The sequence below is a fragment of the Haliotis rubra genome, unplaced genomic scaffold (genome assembly GCF_003918875.1).
Source record: "Haliotis rubra isolate DU_JTF1 unplaced genomic scaffold, ASM391887v1 Scf22, whole genome shotgun sequence".
NCBI classification, from domain to species: Eukaryota; Metazoa; Mollusca; class Gastropoda; order Lepetellida; family Haliotidae; genus Haliotis; species Haliotis rubra.
In genome coordinates, this window is record NW_025766225.1 from 3,882,289 (window position 1) to 3,895,586 (window position 13,298).

General features: G+C 40.4%; 1 protein-coding gene across 2 annotated transcripts; it reads left to right on the plus strand.

Moving 5' to 3' along the window:
- Positions 1 to 2,008: 2,008 nt before the first annotated feature.
- On the plus strand, positions 2,009 to 9,550 carry LOC124277235 (organic cation transporter protein-like). Of its 2 annotated transcripts, none has more exons than XM_046712884.1 (9): positions 2,009 to 2,152; positions 2,288 to 2,592; positions 3,021 to 3,442; positions 3,831 to 4,070; positions 5,374 to 5,508; positions 5,812 to 5,895; positions 7,295 to 7,415; positions 8,075 to 8,147; positions 9,217 to 9,550. In XM_046712884.1, exons 2-7 carry the CDS (start codon positions 2,308 to 2,310, stop codon positions 7,323 to 7,325), a joined length of 1,197 nt encoding a protein of 398 aa, XP_046568840.1. In that variant the 5' UTR covers positions 2,009 to 2,152; positions 2,288 to 2,307; the 3' UTR covers positions 7,326 to 7,415; positions 8,075 to 8,147; positions 9,217 to 9,550. The 2 variants fall into 2 exon arrangements, with proteins under 2 accessions (XP_046568840.1, XP_046568841.1); XM_046712885.1 differs by having other exon boundaries at positions 2,009 to 2,148; positions 2,282 to 2,592.
- Positions 9,551 to 13,298: the final 3,748 nt, after the last annotated feature.

Below are 13,298 nucleotides of genomic sequence, written 5' to 3' on the forward strand. Positions count from 1 at the left end.
AAATTCACGTTGTAAATTACTGGGATCATATTGTCTTCATACCTTGGCAGAAAAATTCAACTTTCTTTTAGGTCTACTATAATCCTGCCAAAAAATTGCAAACAAATTAAAAGTTAAAAAAAACATATATGAACAAAAAAGAAGAATAGTATTTCAGAAAATTTATTATCATAAAAGAATATATCATTTTCATCATGAATATCTTAATATTTGTGTATATGGTTTAATGTATGATTTTATTTTGAATGATTTCAACCATATTTCAATGCAAAATAGTATTTGAAATGATGTGATAATATTAATAATTAATTATGTGTACAGCAGTCTATTAAAATCGTTTCTAAATTTCTATTTAGATTGTGCAAAATCGTTTTCAGTGAGCATGGATCATTTAACGTTTTGTGTCCTTTTTGGAATTACAACTTTTGGTATTCCCGGGGAGATAAATATTATTCATGAGGTCACCACCGCTACCTTATATGGCAACAATGATATGCAGATGACCCACATCAAGCGGATACCCATCATATAAGTGAAACTCACTGTAGAAAGCAGCCCGGGGACTGCCTAGCTGAAGGTCATGTATGTCACTCGATTCGTTTGGATGTTCACATCAGGCCAGACATGCTCTACATTATACATTTCCATAAACCGTTGCGTCAACATGTAATACAAACATATATCGAGGTTATCCATAAACACAACACACAGACAATATCTTAAGCAGAGTCTCTGTTTACTCAAATCAAATGTTTGCTCAACTGAGATTTCGTGTGGCTATAGAAGTTGGTTTGTCTCCAGATGATGCCACTCCAGATGATGCCACTCCAGATGATGCCACTAAGCATGTTTTTCCTGATGTATTTTCTTCTTGTTTGTTTTCTTGTTTTTTGTTTAACGCCGCACACAGCGATGTTCCAGGTGTAGGTGGAGGTCTGTAAATATTCGGGTCTGGACCAGACAATCCATCACGAACATCGATCTACTCACTCACTCACAGTGTGTACCTCCTTCCCCAATGGTGTGCACGTTAATGGCTGTTCATGCTTGCTGACGAGGTTAACGGTCTGAAAAGTACAGACGATGTGATAGTTGCTCAGTGCAATATCAATCGCAATAATTGAAACTTACAACATATGTGAGATTACAATAGGAGCGACAAAACCCTTTCCACATTCATAAGAAAGCTCGATAAGATTGTACAATTGCGACTGTATCATGAGCATGTATTTGTTGTCAGCAATACAGCTGTATGATATCGATGTTGTTTGTAGCAACCGAGTCTGGACCAGGCAATTCAGTGATTGTCACCATGCGATATGATGACAGCGTATGTTTATGAATCACTATGAAACAGTGATGATAGCAGGTGTTCGTGAAAAGGTGAGCGTATCCTGCAACAACCACAATTGTAATCACCTTGGGTCGTCCAGAACGTGAGCGATCCGTCACCTCAGTGTTTTCATTGTATTTTCTGACCCAACGACTGACAACAGCGCGGTGGACATTCATTTCCCGACCAATTGCTTTGCCATCTCCAGCCATCAGATCATCGTCTTCGTACCACAGTGGCTGAAAAAAATGATTGAACATTGTAACCCAGCCGTTTTAATGCCGACATGTCCACAATATTCGTGGGTTTGCTTCTACATGCTCCTCAATGTGTGTAATTCTTAAATAAACATTATCATCAAATGTCATCCTACGGCATATGGAAGTTGGTATTCAAGTGTAAGACAAAATGTTATGGATGTCAACTTCTTCTTATTGTATACACGACGTTTCAGTCAACATATTAAGGGGTGCTAAACTACTTTTCAGGTATGTATTCAATCGAGACTTGAGATATAGTTCATGCATATGACATGTGCAGGTAACTGGGGACCTATTGTATTCTCAGCTACAATGCTTAAGGGGAACCTGACTGATTTAAAGGAGAGCGATGCAAATGTTATGCAGTCCAGGAACATGATCAGGGCTGCTTGTGGCGGAGGGAATTTGTTAGGTCACGGAATGTGGGCGTTAGTGTTTTCTCCTGTCGTCTTCATTTGTTATGTGTTACATATGCTACTGCTGTTATACATCTTTGCTCGAATACAGATAGGACTAAGTCTTTGTGAACACTGGATCTTCTGACGCTTTTGAAATGTGAGTATTAAAATGTGAATGGCAACATTTCTTACTGTTAAAGTATGAATACAGCAGAGCAACACCAACTAGAGGTACAAAGTACACGAATCTTATTCAATAGATACACCTGCTTGTTTTTTTTATTATACAGAAGTAGACAACCACATTGTGACCAACATGCAAACGGACGATATAATCCAGGCTGTGGGCAGCTTGGACCTGTTCCAGTTCGTGATGATGTCGTACGTGTTCGGATCCCAGATGCTGATGGCCTGGGCCATGCTGATGATGTCGTTTGCGGGCACTGCTCCGGATTGGTGGTGTGTTCCAGAACGAGATCCGTCTGTGAATGGGACATCGGTCAACTACATGAACAATGTCACCTCCAGCTTCTGTCCCCCCTCCGGCAACATCACCTGTCACTTTGTCTACAGCCAGGACAGAAACACAGTTACCAACGAGGTATGATGATCTACCTTTCCAGAACTGTGGAGATCCGTGTTAAGATTGGTCTGATGCTATCAATGCTTTTGGTAACAGGCGACTAAAGGTATTTGGTAGTCAGATACGCTGACTTGGTTGATACGTGTCATCGTATCGCAGTTGCGTAGGTCGATGCTCATGATGCCATTCACTGGACTCCATTATTTGCACTCCGGCTTGTAGCTGGAGTGTGGGTTTAAAGATAACCAAAACAAATTGAAAGAATTGTGGCTGGCTGAAAATCATTGTGCTTGTGACCATTTATCAAATAAGGCTTGAGTAACAGGTAATACATTAAACGTTAACATTTAAAAACGTGAAAACTATGAAACTATTTCAATAATTGGAAATACAGTTCTAATGTGATCTCCCCACATTTACAAAAATAGAATGTATGTATGTTTCAGTGGGATCTTATCTGTGAGAGAAGCCTGTTCAGGCCCCTTATCACGTCCATACAGATGGGCGGGGTGCTGATCGGGGCCTTCTTCGGTGGACAGTCCGCTGACGTCCTCGGACGGAAGTGGACTTTCTACATCAGCCTGGTCCTCCACGCTGGTTTCAACCTGGTGGCGGCGTTCTCCACGAGCTGGCAGATGTTTGCAGCAATGCGTTTTCTAATCGGGTCGATGATTGGCTCCTTGTTGGTGGTCCATTATCCATATTTCTTGGAGTTTCTGGGGACAAAGTGGCGACCTATCTCCTCCGCAAGTCCAGTTTGGATGACGGGTGTATGTATATTTGCTCTGTCCAGCTGGCTGAGACCTGACTGGTCGCATCAACACATCATACTGGCTGCACTTCATGTACCGTTCTTCACAGGCTGGTTGTAAGTATCTGCCACGGTGGTTTGTGAGTAAGATAGTTTGATAAGTAATAACCAACCAGTGATGTATAGCGACACTATTTGACATGCAAATAGCCCCCTCAGCACCCCAGAATCTTATGATACTGGGTTCGGAATCCATGTTCGAATTCGTCCGAATCATATTTCTGTCTTTTCAGCACTATATCTGTGCACGTTAGTTTCCCAAACTGAAAGTCACACTGGTGAAAGAGGGCAATCCCAAATCAGTCACTCGGATGTGTGTGACCGCTTAACCCATTCATGCCCCGCGTACATAACCTGTCCGAAACGTACCGCCACGTACGAGACATACAGACTATGACTTTCAACTGAAACAATTATTCATGTGATTATATTTTCCTTTGCAAAGCATAATCCCAGAAAGTCTCCGTTGGCTGGCTGTGAAAAGACGTCTGGAGGAGGCCGAGAAGGTGGTGGATCAGATGAGTCGATACAACAAAAGACCGAAACCCTCCAACACGTCACAGCTGCTGAAGGAGGTGGCGGACGAGGAGGAGATGCAGAGAGCATCTGGGAAGAAGTACACCTACCTGGACATCTACAGGGAGTGGCGCATCTGCCGGAAGTCTCTGATCGTACAGTTTCTCTGGTGAGTACACAGCTGGGGCAGATGTAAGTACAGTGTTTGTGTTATGTCGAACGGAAATAGAAGCCGAAACATTGACACCTTGACCTAGATGTGAATAGTGTCAGCTACTTGGTCAATTCGGAAGTGTGTCGTCTGGCGAGTATCGGGGATTCTAATGTGCCATTGAACAGAAGTGATTGGACTGTTAGACACACATATACAAGAGGTACCTGTGAGATCTGGGTTAGAATTGGTCTTCAGGGACCCATGCTTGTCAGAAGAGGTCACTAACGTGATCGGGTTGTCAAGCTCGCTGAATGTTTATTAAATGGGAAACTTCAAGGAAGGGTTACTGGAAACTACGAACCAATGATTATGTGACACCTTCCTCTATATAGATTTGGTGGATGGTGAAAAGGTTGAGCGGCTGGTTTCATTTTCACTTTTTGTTACGAGGGAGGAGTGCAGAGAAAGGGACTGCCAGGTGTGCGAGAAAGGATGGAGACGGCACAACACAGGTTAATGAATCAATAACTTGGTGGGCACTTGTGCACGTGCTTCTCTAACACCTGGCTGTCCCTTTCTCTGCACTCCTCCCTTGTACCAAATAGTGAACTGTGTCAAAATTTTAATGATAGTTTCTTAAATAACGTTTTTGGTGGAGTCCGGAAATTTTCAAATATAAGAAAGCTGTTGGGTATTAGTAAATGATAAACGTGTACTATTTATATTTATGTGGCAATTTTGTACAATGATAAAATTTGCAATTCATCGGTCCGTTTCTGACTCAAACGGACTGTAGTAGTCTGTCGGTGTGTTCTCTGTGTATTACATTAACATAATCACATGTCATTACTATCTGAGTGTGTACCTTGGGATAGTGATGCCTATGTCTTCAATTTCGGATGAAAGACAACTGTTCCACTTATTTTGACATCATCCACATTCATTGCGTTCAACGCTGGTTTGCCTTTTATGCCCGATGGAATCCGTCTCGGCAGACCATAAGTGTCGATGTTATCAACACTGCAGAATAGTATGAATTACTTATATGTTGGGAAGCTCACCACAGAAATGAGATTTGAACCAATGTCACAAGGTTGTCCCAAATTATATTGAACAGAGCTGAGTTGATCAGTTGATTTGCCAAATCAGCATATTTGAGAAAGTGTTTCACCCAAATCGCGAGTAAAACTAGTTATAGATTCATAATAAATTATACAAACGTGTACAATAATACAACTAGATTATCACAGATACAACTCAAATTTTAATGATATACTCAGGAGATCTGTCGGGCGACATTTTAAAACATGTTTTACAGGATGTGTCTGTCGATGGTGTACTATGGGATATCATTTGGAGTTGGAAAACTCTCAGGCAACTTATATCTGAACATCTTTCTACTGTCAGTTGTGGAGATCCCAGCTGCTGTGGGTACTTTCTTCATGAACAACAAGTGAGTGGACGCCCTATATTTCATGCATGAATTAAATAGAAGCATGGGTTTGGGATAGGACAAGATATCCAGGGTGCATGGAAATATTACCAGCATTGTTGTAGCCATAATTTTGACTGAAATGTTTACACAAAAGTTATACTACGAACAAAAACTGGTAAGCAGATATTAATTTTTTTATACTGTAAATTAGTTCAGAAAGCCTTTTCTGGATCAAGTGTTGGTCAAACCGAACACCAATACACTCCAATCTAATTTATGATTCATGACGATTTTTCTTATTTATTTTCTTATTCATTGAAGATTGGGCCGAAGATGGACCTCATTCACTTTTTTTTGTCGGCGCACTGACCTGTTCATTTGGCGTAGCCATTACAACAAGAACAGGTTTGGATTCATTGCTACTTCGCTATGTAAACTGTCAGGGAAAGGAAAGTATACTCTTGAAAATTAGACTTGACAAAAATCTTAGCCGTTATCAAGACGTTTCCAGGCTACCAAAACCACCGAAACACTACAGTGAAACCCGTATCACCATTACCTTATCACTTTATTTTAATTTTAGTCACCATTCAACATGAATGTATACTTCATGTACTATTAAGGCAACTACGAATAGTGTATTATGTCTTACTTCTGTTATGAGAAATACCCCCAAACCGCCCTTGACACAATCCCCATTAATTGATTTGTACTGATTTTCAATGCACTCATTTGTATCTCCACTTTCTCATCCTTACAGTGTTTGATATAATGTAAAGCCAATACCATTTTGCGAATAGCGGCCAAATTGCAATAAGCAATCTACCCTCAACTTTCTTGTCATATATGTCCTAGAATCATTCGCACGCAGATGCTTATATGTGCCAATAACACAGCGGATATCGAGTATCTTATATGGCCAACGTATTATTGTAATTACCATTGAACCAATCGTCACTTACTACTCGTTTCTTTAAGTATTATATTATATCATGTATCTATTCTCTAATACCCTTGAACCACAGGTCACCCCACCCTTGCCCTACCCCCATCCCCCTTCGTTTTGAGTTTCGAAATAGGCAGTGCTCTAGAAACAGCCGACCAGCAATGGTGAAACTACACACACACACACACACACACACACACACTAAAGCTGGAATAATGCTGAATGTTATGAAAGTCGTAAGCCAGATAATATTACTTGTTGTGTGGCCATCGTAACTGTCTCGTATTTCGATTTGAATATAGTTGTATTATCTTTCATCTCATTGTTATCATGAACCTAAAATATTCAATGCAATGGTTTTCTTCCTTCATACACATCTTGACATATAACATTGTTCATACACATCTTGACATGTAACACTGTACATACACATCTTGACATGTAACATTGTTCACACACATCTTGACATGTAACATTGTTCATACACATTTTGACATGTAACATTGTTCATACACATCTTAACATGTAACATTGTTCATACACATCTTGACATGTAACATTGTTCACACACATCTTGACATGTAACATTGTTCATACACATCTTGACATGTAACATTGTTCACACACATCTTACGTGTAACATTGTTCATACACATCTTAACATGTAACATTGTTCATACACATCTTAACATGTAACATTGCTGATACACATATTGACATGTAACACTGTTCATACACATCTTGACATCTAACATTGTTCATACGTATCTTGACACGCAATATTATTTGCACATATGTTACCATGTAGTTCTGTTCGTCCATATCTTGATAATGTGATATTGTTTGTTATTGTTTCAGCCTCTGTGGAGAACCAAGGAGTTATCATTAACGTCTTGGCGATGGGAACCAAAGTTGCAGTTGGTGCTGCTTGGTGTAGCGTTCAGCTGCTGTCGAGTGAGATATACCCCACAGTCACAAGGTAGATACATATATAGAACGTCATGCTAGTGCATTTGCATGTTTTGTATGTTTTGACGAGAAGATGTCATGGGAACAGAGAAACAACGAGTTCTAAGCACGAGTTGATTCTCTGTTCCCATGACATCTAGCAATACAAAACATCCAAATGCACTAGTGTGGCGTTCTATGGTTATTATATACCCTCTTATCTTGCATTAATCTGTTACTTAATAAAACAAAACGAATTTTGGAGAAAGTAGAACCGGCAGGGGTTCAATGCGGAATCTGGGGTTCAATACGGAATCTGGGGTTCAATGCGGAATCTGGGGTTCAATGCGGAATCTGGGGTTCAATACGGAATTTGACCTAGTCATCCGTATTGCACCCCTGTATTACTATGCTGGGTATATAATAAGAAACGTTATAGCTCTGTGTGATGTGGTAGAACATTGTGCGACATACATTGTTTAATGGGCAGAGATGGTACAGTGCTATACACAGCTTTGAGAGAAGCTGTATATATCCCTCTCACATAGCAGAGAATGTATAGTGGCATGTACAGATTTCTCATAGCAAAGTATAGCTAAATATACCACTTTCGTACGTAGCGTACATGCAGAACGTATGAAACGTAGTTGATTATATAGATACTAATCTTTATCTCTGGATGTGTTTCAGAAATCTCGGGTATGGAGCATGCAACACGACGGCCCGAATTGGCGGCATAATCGCGCCCTTCATTTTTGCCATGGTAAGTTTAGTCTCTCGTACAGACCCTGAAGCAAATATATCCAAGAAAGCCCACACAAGTCTAGAAAATGTGGCAAGTCTAGATTTCCTCAGTTTCAGGAAAATGAAGAAAGTCTCAGGGCTCCTTTTTATTATATATATATTTTTTTACTATGAACTTTTTTCAGTAAAATATGTTCATTTCAGAGACTAGTTGTTAGTCTATGGTAAGTTCTGCTTGATCAGATCCTTTCGTCATTTTTGTCACCTTCATATTGCTTTTACAAACAGAAAGGAATGAATTCCATATCGCAAAAAAGTGTATGACAAGATGACCAAAATTATAGATTCTCTCTGAATTCCCAATGTAACGTGCTATACATTTGATCGTGAAATATTACGACTTGAGAACGTTCAGAAGATCCTTTTATAAAATGCTTGCTACAAGGTTATGAGATTGTCAAAAATGGGAATATACACGAGAACGACAGTATTCTGTTGTCACAATTATCTTCGCAATATCTCCTATAAACCTGTGTGTTTTGTGAGTGAGTGAGTTTTACGCCGCACTCAGCAATATTCCAGCTATATAGCGGTGTGTGTGTGTGATTTGTGAAACATTATGATGGATGCAGTAGAATTTGTAAAATAGTCGGCGTTATGAATAATCCCACAATCTACGCGTATATAAGAGGCGACCAGGCAGTCATTTAGGGTTGTCTATTTGTTTATTGTGTAACGCCGTATTCATCAATATTCCGGCTATATGACTCCCACCTGTAAATAATCGAGTCTGGACAACCCAGTGATCAACAGCATGAACATCGATCTACATAACTGGGATACGATAACATGTGTCAACGAAGTCAGCGAGCCTGACCACCCGATCCCTTTTATGACAAACATGGGTTGCTCAAGACCAATTGTATCCCGGATCTTGACAGATCCTTAGCAATTAGGATACGATGACATTACATCAGTGATTGCTACCACGTTGATTATTGATTATTTCTAGCCCGGATCTCCCCGGACCGTTACAATACGAACAAACAATAAAACAAGCTAATGTTAATGTAACGCCATTTCTACAGGAAGGTGATGACGTCTTGGTGCCATTCATCATCGTTGGCTCGACCATGTCTCTCTGTGCAGTGTTACCTCTTCTTTTGCCGGAGACAAAGGGCCTACCCCTGCCCGACACCATCAGTAACAACAAGCCACGTGGACTCGCCCCAGTGGCGCCCTCTGAGAAGGAAAAGACAAAGGTTCAGTCGTGATTAAGATATCAGTCGACGTTTATTCGTGAAGGCGCGGACATGCCTACAAAGACATAGTTACACGGAATCTTTATGACCACAGCACAAAGAAATTGATACATTGATCAATATATTTTATGATGGTTATAATAAAAAGCTATGAAAACCCTTTCCACATCAATAAGAAATGTCTGCCAAGAGATGACTCGATTTACGATTCCGACTTTATCATGAATATTATGATCAATATAATATAGTGTTAATAGGCGGTCGTGAAAATGTGAGTGTAACACGTCCTGCCGGTGACACCTGTAACACGTCCTGCCGGCGACACCTATAACATATCCTGCCGGTGACACCTGTAACACGTCCTGTCGGTGACACCTGTAACACGTCCTGCTGGTGACACCTTTAACACGTCCTGCCGGAGACACCTGTAACACGTCCTGCCGGTGACACCTGTAACACATCCTGCCGGTGACACCTGTAACACATCCGGTCGGTGACACCTGTAACACGTCCTGTCGATGACACCTGTAACACATCCTGTCGGTGACACCTGTAACACGTCCTGTCGGTGACACCTGAAACACGTCCTGCCAGTGACACCTGTAACACGTCCTGCCGGTGACACCTGAAACACGTCCTGCCGGTGACACCTGTAACACATCCTGCCGGTGACACCTGTAACACATCCGGTCGGTGACACCTGTAACACGTCCTGTCGATGACACCTGTAACACATCCTGTCGGTGACACCTGTAACACGTCCTGTCGGTGACACCTGAAACACGTCCTGCCAGTGACACCTGTAACACGTCCTGCCGGTGACACCTGAAACACGTCCTGCCGGTGACACCTGTAACACGTCCTGCCGGTGACACCTGTAACACATCCTGCCGGTGACACCTGTAACACGTCCTGCCTGTGACGCCTGTAACACGTCCTGCCTGTGACACCTGTAACACGTCCTGTCGGTGACACCTTTAACACGTCCCACGTCACAAGCGATGCAAAACGGAGGATCCGCACCTTTCAATAAATATTCATGAGTATGTTTGCTGTGGCCAAATCATGACCTCTTAAAATCTGGACTGACGGCCCAAGTAGGTGTAACCGATAGTTGGTTTTATTGCATATAATTTCTTTGAGAGGCTTTTTAGAAGTTGTATAAATGAAGGAAAACCAAGTTCTATGGATAGTCTTCTTTATTGCAATGAGTGCGACGCTTGGGTGTAGGTACTAACACCGTTATCAAGCAAGTCATGACTTGCTTGATAACGGTGTTAGATGACTTGGCATGTGATGAACCATCCAACATCGACTGAATCGTCCATGTTGGGCGAGGAACAGATTCAGATTCAGTTTTTATTCAGTATTTCGGGCCTGAAGGCCTATAGTGCGAATACACTTGCTACCATTAAATGCACGTGGTGGTGGTGATATTTCTTGCATTGAAGACATTTTTATAAATTGCAATAGATTTGATTATATCAATATTTTTAGAATTTATCAGACTAGACAATATTTGTTTATCTCTTACAGGTGCTGATATAAATGATAAATACTTACTTCGTAAATCTGAATACTTGGTACACATAAATAACAAATGAAATTCACTTTCAATATTAACTGTATTACAATTTTTACAGATGGATGCATTTACATCACTTGCGTAAATAGTGAATTCTAAAATCATGAAAGCCAATTCTAAATTTACACAACGCCCGTATTAACGATTTGTCTTGTAGATTCATAGTATAAAACTCCGGTTCTAGCAAAGATTTATGAGAAGAATAGTGTTCTAAAACACTAGAATGTTTTATAGACATAGACCATTCTTGGAAGAAAATGTCCTGAAGACGTTGCTTAAGAACATATTAAACATTACATTCATTTCCAACCTTTTGTGAAATCCTTACATGAGAAAATCCAGTCGAAAAAAGTAACTGTCTAGCCTCTGATGCCCAATTAAGCTTGCCAATAGCATCTTGTAGTTTTAGGAAAATACAACTTTGCCTAGGGTACCTATAAGAATCCATTTTTAATAATTTCAGCCAAAATTTTATTACTCTTCATCTGGGGAGTAAAAATATATTGCAACGCCTAGTTTCCCCTAATACAGCCTTATTTGAAGCATACTTTCCCAAATTTAGAAACATTTAAAATATGATGCATGAACCTTTTCTATACAGTGAAAATATTTAGTTCCCCAAATTTCGGATCCATATAAAAGAATCGGTAAAACCTTACAATCAAAGATGGTACAAGCAGTTTTGAAAGAAATAAAAGAATTCTTTTTGAATAACTGGTGTACAGATTGCATAGCCTTTGATGCTTGAACAGATAAACTTTTACAGGCTGTTGACCAATTGAAGTCTGGATGAGAATATTAAACCCAAATATTTATAATACGAAACACATTTCAGCCTTGTATTACCATAATACCATACCTCATCCTTATTTAACACACCTCCATTTCTGAACACAGTAATATTAGTTTTCTCAATATTAACACTCAAACTCCAAGTTATACAAAATTGATGCAGAACATTAAGTTGTTGCTGTAAACCATTGACTGTATAGGAAAACATATTACATCGTCAGCATATAGTAAGGCGAGGAACGTAAGGGGCTAACAACACAGGCCCTCGTGTCTCTGCGAGGATTAAAGATTTATTCAATTTGAAATGCTTCTCGGTACAATGCATCACGATAAGGCCGGACACTTCGGTGCACCCCGTCCACCTGCTTTGCCGATCGCGCAAGATTGGTGTGTGGTCGGAGCAAGGCCTCTGATTGTTTGACGCTTGTAAATCCGTACATTCTTTATAAATTCCCGGGAATTTTCAATTTCATCGCCTCTTTGACTTTAAGAATATATTTTCCAGCAAAAGCTTCTTAAAAGAGAGCATCGGCTGTAAATGTCTCCTTAACAAACGTCGACCACACCTCCATTTTGTGCGGACCTATCGTCATCCATTTGCGTCTAGATCGTTTAGTTGAGGGTCAAAATTGGCTTTTAATCGACTTGCAGAAATAACAATAAAGAATTGGTAGGTGTGAAGCATTTCGAGTCGCGGGGCCATCTCCAATAAAGATTTTTTTTTCATTTTTAATCTTAAATCCTCACATAGACACGAGGGCCTGTGGCTGCCAACGCTACATTAGGATACGAAATCTGTGGCGTTTTGCAAACACACACACGATGTTTGTGACTTGTATGTCATATCCGTTTGTACGTGCGTGTGTCCGTGTGTACGACGCTAATGGAATAAACCAGACATTGTTATCCGTACAAATGTACGTTTTCACAGTTTACAAGGTAAACACTTAGGATATAGGTTTACGTCAGTTATGTCATTATCAACACGAGTGTTTACGTAGACACGTTGGTGGCCCTTATGACTGAATATATAAACATTCATATTTTTGTTATCGGTAAATAGACTCAGCTGCCGGGGATGCACACATAAGAAACGTTAGAAACCGGTGTGTATTCATGTATATTGCACCTCAAGTGGGGAATATGTATTTGTGCGACCTACACCACTGGGCTCCCCACATTGGGCCACAAAGCAATACATATCACGAAATGCAGTGGAAGACGTCAGCATGGCCTATATCATCTCATTAGGAAACGAAGAGAGCATGTAATTCTTTATAGAATTTTAGGTGATTGGAAAAATTGTTTGGGTTTGACTTAAGAGTGAAACGTGCAGTAATAAGTTAAAAAAGTCATAATACATTAAGTGTCTAGGTCTGCAATCTCTCCCGTATACAATCCATGTCCAACAGCAGTTTGAACCAGCAGATACATGGCTGATACTATGACCAGTGGCTCGAGTCTCCTGGATAACAGGGGCTCGTTTCACGAAGCGATCGTAGCGCTACAATTGTTGTAAGTCTATGTTAAA

Excerpts from the sequence above, each read along its gene's own strand:
- LOC124277235 (XM_046712884.1), top strand. The coding sequence starts at position 2,308 with ATGCAAACGGACGATATAATCCAGGCTGTGGGCAGCTTGGACCTGTTC. Across the intron at positions 4,071-5,373 it reads CTGATCGTACAGTTTCTCTG|GATGTGTCTGTCGATGGTGT; the intron begins GTGAGTACACAG and ends CATGTTTTACAG. Across the intron at positions 5,509-5,811 it reads ACTTTCTTCATGAACAACAA|ATTGGGCCGAAGATGGACCT; the intron begins GTGAGTGGACGC and ends TATTCATTGAAG.